The sequence below is a fragment of the Cicer arietinum genome, chromosome 5, assembly GCF_000331145.2.
Source record: "Cicer arietinum cultivar CDC Frontier isolate Library 1 chromosome 5, Cicar.CDCFrontier_v2.0, whole genome shotgun sequence".
NCBI classification, from domain to species: domain Eukaryota; kingdom Viridiplantae; phylum Streptophyta; class Magnoliopsida; order Fabales; family Fabaceae; genus Cicer; species Cicer arietinum.
The window spans coordinates 50,060,496-50,067,993 of record NC_021164.2 but is presented as its reverse complement, the minus strand read 5'-3'; the positions used below and the strand labels follow the sequence as shown (position 1 = coordinate 50,067,993).

General features: G+C 32.1%; 1 protein-coding gene across 1 annotated transcript; it reads right to left on the bottom strand.

Annotated features, from left to right (window-relative positions):
* Window positions 1-1,459: 1,459 nt before the first annotated feature.
* Window positions 1,460-3,475, bottom strand: LOC140920495 (uncharacterized). The gene has a single exon (XM_073368778.1). It carries the CDS (start codon window positions 3,473-3,475, stop codon window positions 1,460-1,462), a length of 2,016 nt encoding a protein of 671 aa, XP_073224879.1.
* Between the last annotated feature and the right edge of the window lie 4,023 nt (window positions 3,476-7,498).

The window sequence follows — 7,498 nt, the reverse complement described above, 5'->3', positions numbered from 1 at the left end:
ATGAAGGAAACTAACTCTATCAAGGAGTAAACCTCAAAGTTGTCTCACTTGGTGAATCAAATGAGGTTTAAAGGTGAGATTGTAGATGACAATAAAGTAGTGGAGAAGATGTGAATCATCTTACCAGATAAATCTAAAGCTAAAGTTACTTCTATTGAAGAGCAATATGATCTCAAGAAACTCTTTTCTATGAGGATGAATAATGTAATTAAAGGTGCATTTCAAACCAAATACAAAGGGAAGCAATCTGATAAAAAGAAATCAGAAAAAGAATAACTACAAAATGGTGGTGACCAAAAAGGGAAAAATAAGGAAGATGAGAGTTCAAGTGATAATAAGATAATGGTCATTTCAACAAGCATGCATTGAAATTTTTGCAATCTCATGATAAGGTAAGAGGCATGCCTCCAATAAATTGAATGGATGATTTATGTTATGCTTGTCAACTTGAAAAAATGCATAGAAAGTATTTTCAATCAACAAATCTTACACAGGCTAGATATATGTGAAGATATGAATGTTGTCCATTAATTATGAGCTACACTCATGAGTAGAATAGCGTTTCTGAGAGGAAAAATAGAACAATCATGGAGATGACAAGATGCTTGATTGCTGAAAAGAAGTTACCAAAAAGTTTTTGGGCGGAAGTTATTCATAGAGCAATGTATCTCTTGGATAGGTTGTCAACAAGAGAAAACACCTATTGAAGCATAAGTGAAACCTTCAGCTAAACATTTGAATATTTTTGGATCAATATGCTATGTTTATATCCAAATGCAAAAAGATCTAAATTAGACGACAAAACTAAACAGAGGATTTTTTTTTTTTGGGTTATGCATCAAATTCTAAAGGTTGTAGAGTGTACAATTTTAACGACTCATTGATGACCGTCATCAATGATGGAAATTGACTCTAGTTTATTATTAACAATATGTTATCGGTGACTTAAAATTATGAGAGCATGCATTATGTAGAGAAAAGATAGTACAGTATGCATATCTAACATATCATATATCACCGAAAGTTAGTACAATATGTCATAATGGAAGCAACTAATTTGACAATATCATAGCAATACCAAATTAAAATGGACTATAGATTTATAAAATTAGAAGCATTACTTCATATTGGACTAGTCAATAAAACAACATTGATATCTCAGCCAACTCAATCATTTTCTCCAACTAGCATGTATAATACCTACTTGTATAATATGGCAAATAAACACAATAAATCATGGAACTAGTGAAGAATATATAGATATCATGGTAAACCTTGCATGTCATAAATGAAATTTCACAGGGAAATATCCACTGTTCTAAATAGCTAGCTAAATTTCTACAAGTACCAATTGATAACTAATCAAGTAAAACCAGAACAATGTAACTTAGCTAGTTTAAGAAATTATAAACATATGTAAGAAGGACTAAAGTTTTTGATTGATGAGCTGAATATGTTCTCAATTCTGACCAAACCTTTCCATCTTCAATTTTGTAAGCACTATCTCCAGTCGGCTAATTCTCAGTTCAAGTTCCACAATGTTTTCTTCGGATAAATAGCTATAGCTTTCACCTTGAGTCCCAGTTTGGCTGATCCTGTCACTTGACAACCTTTCCTCTATGCTCTCATTTTCATCTTTAGCCTCATCCTCCAAAACACCTCTTGAAAGTTCAATGTTTTCTTCTGTGACCGGCTTTTGCAGCGGTAATATTTGCTTAAAATCTTCATATTCTGCTGAAGAAAATTGGCTCAACAGTTGATTTGATTCATTGATTATGCCAACACATTTCTTCTCTTCCAAGACAGGCTTACAATATTCAACAAGTACCAAAGGAGTCAGATTGTTTAGCTTTGGAGTTAAACTTGAAGGAGCATCAGCATCAATATTTTCATCAGCTTTGAAACCATCTTGAACAGAATTTTCAGAGGGAACATTTTTCAAAAGTTCAGGACTTGAACCATCATCACAAGATTTTCCAAATGTAACATTGTCATCAAGTTTGGTAAGAAACTCGGGTGGAACCTCATGAGGTGTATGTTTTCTTGATCTTACACTTCTCTTCCGCCGCACAATATTGTCAACAAAATCGCCACGACCCAATACCGATTTCTTCCACCACTTTGTATAACGCGCGGTAACATCAGCCTCGAAAAATCTAGATGGAAAATAAAAAGCTCTATCAGATATTGGCCTACAATAATTTTCCCAAGCAATGTTTTTAGTCTCATTGAACCTAGGCACATAACTTGGAACATCTTGATCCATTCCAAATTGCATAGAAACTCTATGTGGGAGATATTGCTCTATAGAGTCAAATCCAACAAGCTCAGAAACTCTCAAACATGTAACAAATGACAACATTTCTTTATTCAAATCTTTCTTAAATGGTATCCAACATTCATCAATTGGATAAAACACTCCACACTTATCGGCATACCCGACATACGAACGCCAAAGAAAATCATCCACAGCAGAGTCTAATGCCAACCTAACATTATCAATTTCCAAACCCTTAACCATATCCCACTTCAACAACACATGGTCTCCATTGTTGATCAACTTGGGTTGTGGTTGCAAATTTTGAAACCTCTCCCAAACCCAAATTTGAACCAAGTAAAAGGGTGACCGTAGATTAACCTCCAACTCCAAAGGAAATCTAACACCTTTTAATGAACATTTTTCCAAACCAACAATACTTTCCTTAAACAAACTCAAATCCTTATATAGGCTAGCCAAAACAGCTGGTGCCAAAGCAATTTGATTCCCTCTAGCAAGATGAATAGCAACAGGAAACAAAGAACTTTTCACCAAATTTAATTTATGAGGAAAAACAAAAATTGATAACCAAGTAGCAAGAAATGCTTCATGCTCAATCTCACTACCTTTATTAATGAAAATATCCATCCACATTGATGTTGAAGGAGCCACACCCTTCTTACTTTTACTCTTCACTTGTCTTGCAAGGATCAATTTCTTCTCCACCTCTTTCATTTCATCGTCTTCAAGTGGAGTGAAAACAGGATCACCAAAGAGAGAGTAACCACCCAAAACCCTAACATCTTCCAAAGTGATTGTTGCTTCACCAAAGGAAAACACAAAGGTATTACTCTCACAACACCATTTCTCAACAACCCCATAAACCAAGTCTTGATTTTTCTTTATTTTGCACTTAGTACTCGTTATAGCTTCAAAGATTCCAGCTTTTTTCCACACTGATTCATATTTCTGTTTAAGTTCATCAACCCAACAAACCCATTTCTTATGTGGGTAGCGCCAACCATTGAAATGGATTTTTAATTGCCATTCCTTTGGTTCAAACTCATAAGAAGAAAATGATGGGTTAAACACAAAAGATGGTTTATCAATGGAGTTTGCAATTGGTTTTAGAAAATGTGCAGTTCTGAAAGTTGGTTGACTATCACCAGCAGGTGAAAGCATGAAATCTTCTCTCACTTCTATGATGGTATCTTCCATTAATGATTTTTCATTCATCATGTTTATTTATGGGTATGAAACTATTCAAAATAAAGTTCAAATTTTTAATGAGAATGTGATAAATAAATGGGGTTGAAGCTTGAAACTTAATCAACAAGGAGAAGCAATTTTCTTATTTTTTTAAAAAATGGTTGTTGTAATGTAACAAATTTTGCAGGAAACAAGACACGTGGCACTAAATTGGCATAATAGCATGTTTTTGCAACTTTGCAGTGACATTCTGGTTCAGACAAATTAGGTAAACGTGTAGAAAACCGAATTTGCCCTTTGGTGTATGTTATTATTTTCTCAAATAGGACAAACGGTCTTGTATAGGTGGCTACAAGGTTTGTGCTTAGTATAAGTTTTATTTCAAATATATTTAGGAAAATTTTCCCTTTTACCCACTCATTTATCCCTATACCCCCAAAAGTAAAGGAAAAATACTAAAATATCTTCATATATATAATTTTTTTTTTAATTTCTTCATTTAACATTTCTGGAACAGAAATAACAAGCAAAAAAAAAAAATTTCCGGAAAACTTCTTTCAAGTTTTCCGGTACACAACTTTCATTTCGGAAAACTTGAAAAAAGTTTTCCGGTATAGAACATCATTTCCGGAAAACTTCAACGTAACATTTCCGGAAACCACCGAAAAACTTCATCCACATGTTTTCCGGTAGTTGTTTGATTTTTTTTTTTAAATATTTTTTAAAATAATTTTTTTGTTTTATTTTTTTTTTTATTAAATTAGTATTTATTTGATTTTAACTAATTTATAAATCTTGTTATGGAAATGCGTATTAATCATTAATTATGGTGTATTAATTATGAATTATTATGGTATATTAATAGTGTATTAATTATTGAATGGTGTATTAATTATTAATTATTTATGGTATATTTATATGTGTTAATTAATATTTATGATACGTTAATTATGGACTAATGTATTATCATTTATAAAAATAATAAAATTAAAAAAAAAATTTAAAAATAGTGTGTACCGGAAATCTTTTTGAGAAAGTTTTCGGGAAACACCTTCTGTACCGGAAATCTTTGGAATGAAGTTTTCCGGTAGTACAATTTTTCACTTCTGTACCGGAAATCTTTTTTAAAGTTTTCCGGTAACAACTTTCTGTACCGGAAAACTTGAAAAAAGTTTTCCGGAAATAAGGTGTGTACCGGAAATCTTTTTTGTAGTTCCAGAAAAGATGAAATTATAAATAAAAAAAAAAAATCTTTGAATTAATAAGGACATAATTGTCATTTTCAAAAAATTATGGGGGTATAGGTATAAAAATGGGGGTACAGGGGAAATTTTTCTATATTTGGATATAAATATTAGTTCATTTCTAAATTATTTATCATCTTAATTATCTTTTTGCAAAATTATTTGTAATTACTATACTATTTTTTATGTCTTTATTTAATAAAAAAATTAATATTGTCCATTTTTTTTACTGTCAATGTCCCGAAATATAGGTCTTATTATTTTAAATTATTAAATATATTTATTACTATTATTATTTAAATATACTTCTTTATTGATATTTTTAATTTATTTTGGAAGATGCAAAGTTAAATTTCAATGTACACAAAAGATTTTTTTTTTTAAATTCATGCAAAAAATACACATTAAATATATTTAATTTTTTGAAATGTAAGTGAAAATAATAAAACAAATTTATGTTTAATAAAATATGAATATGTTAGGACATAAAATTATGTTACCGAACAATGGATATAGAATATTATTTTATATCTCAATATAATATTTTCTCTAGTATTCTCTTAGACTAAATTTTAAAGTAATTGTCTCTTCTAAAAAGAACTAGAGGAAGTATATAGTATTATTTTTGTGAATATTGTGGTACTTAATATGTAAAGCAAATGTGTAATTTAATTTCTCACTTCTTTCATGAAATTTCTTAAATAAAATTGCAACGATATAAAATATGAATTTAATTATAATGCATTATCAACTTAAAAATATTTATATTGTCGGTGTATTACAACTCTTTATAGAAATAAGTTTAGAGATAATTTAAATCTGAACAGTCCCTTCATAATTCCCTTTCTCTTTCTCCCACATCCCAAAAACCCTCTCTCATTTTCTTCGTCGTTTGTGTTAGATAATATTATTATATATTAGTAGTAAGAGTATTTTAGACAATTCTAGACAATTCTATTCTTTTATATATATACTCATTGTAACCCTATTAATTTTAGTTTTGGTTCATTCTATGTTATGAAACCCTAGAGTGGTTGTTTCTCTTCTTCCTCTTGCTTTCTCTTTTCTTTGTTAACATGGTATCAGAGCCTATTTCGATCCTCCTTGAACGATCCCGCCTCTATTCCGTTGTATAGTTCCCAACAATTAGGGAATATAATTATAGTTTCTCTTTTCTAACATTCCAATATTCAGTGAGATTTTTTCGTTAAACCGTGTCCCAATTCTGCTTTACCCTTTCTTTGTAGCTTTTCGTTTATTTTCAGTAGATCAGTAAAAAAAAAAAAAGAATTTATTAGGGTTCTATAAACCTTTCCACAAGCCATTAGGGTTTGACGCTCTAACCAACCGAGCTAAAAAGAACAATGGGTGGTAAAGTTTACTTTGAGAATCATTATTATTTGCATGGTTATTGGGGGATTTTGATTGATCGTTATGAAGAGATGATTGAGAATTATCATCCTGGGATCTACCGTAGAGAAGAGAGAGAGACTATTTTGATAGAAAAGGCAACCACCAAAAGAGAAAAGAGAAGAGTAATCTTGTTCCCGATTTTGTTAAATTAGTCTCACAAAAACATCGATTGCGCATTGGTTAACCGTTGGATTTGACTGATTTTTGGACAGAAGGTTCACAACATTCAGGTCTTCGTCTTCAACGGTCGGATCGGTAAAACGACGTCTGTAGGGGGAGAAATCATGCTCGCACAGCACCAGGTTATCCCTAATTTATTTTGTCTCAGTGATTGTGTTTGTCTCATTATTTGTATGGATTTGAGAGAAGGTTTGGAGGTTCATTGTGTTGTTTTGAAAAATGGGTTTTGTGTTAATTTGTATGTTGGGACTTCTTTGGTTGAAATGTTTGTGAGAAGTTTGGTTTCTTGGACTGCTGTTATTGTTGGGTTTGCTAGGTGTGGGGATATGAGTGAGGCCAGGAAGCTTTTTGATGTTATGCCTGATAGAGATATTGTTGCTTCTAATGTTATGATTGATGGGTATGTGAAAATGGGGTGTATGGATTTGGCGAGGGATTTGTTTGATAAGATGAAGGATAAGAATGTTATTTCTTGGACTAGTATGGTTCATGGTTATTGTGAGGATGATGATGTTGTGGTGGGTAGGTTTATGTTTGATTGTATGCCTGTCAAGAATGTGCTTAGTTGGAATGCTTTGATAAATGGTTATGGTGTCAATGGTTGTGCGAAGGAAGCGTTAGAAGTATTCGCAGCAATGTTACGGGAAGGATTTGAACCGAATGAGATAACAATGACTAGTGTGTTATCTGCTTACCATTGTGGTTTGGTAGAGGAAGGAAGAAGATGCTTCAAAGAAATGGAGAGATTTGGAATTGTGCCTCAGATTGAGCATTATGGTTGTATGATTGACCTTCTAGGAAGGGTTGGATACTTGGATGAGGCTGAAAATTTGATCTTCTGTGTTGTCGCTCTGTCTGTTGCTTCTTCTGTTTGATTGCTAATCTCTCTAGTGATTTGCTTTGTTGCTTCTCTCTTTGTTTAGTTTGGTTTGATATGATTTAGTTTTGTTTGGTTCTATTTGGTTTGGTTTGTTTGGATTTGGTTTCGTGGTGCTACTTCTTTGGTGGTTCCTATCTGTTGATTTTGATATGGTTGTTGCTTCTTGGTTTGTTTGGATTTGGTTTCATGGTGCTACTTCTTTGGTTGTTCCTATCTGTTGATTTTGATAAGGTTGTTGCTCCTTTTTTTGATCGCTCCTTTTTCGGTTTGATTTTTTGTTGGCTTGGTTCTTCTCTTTGATTGTTGCTTCTTCTT

Coding starts and splice junctions, on each gene's coding strand:
- LOC140920495 (XM_073368778.1), bottom strand. CDS start 3,475: ATGGAAGATACCATCATAGAAGTGAGAGAAGATTTCATGCTTTCACCT.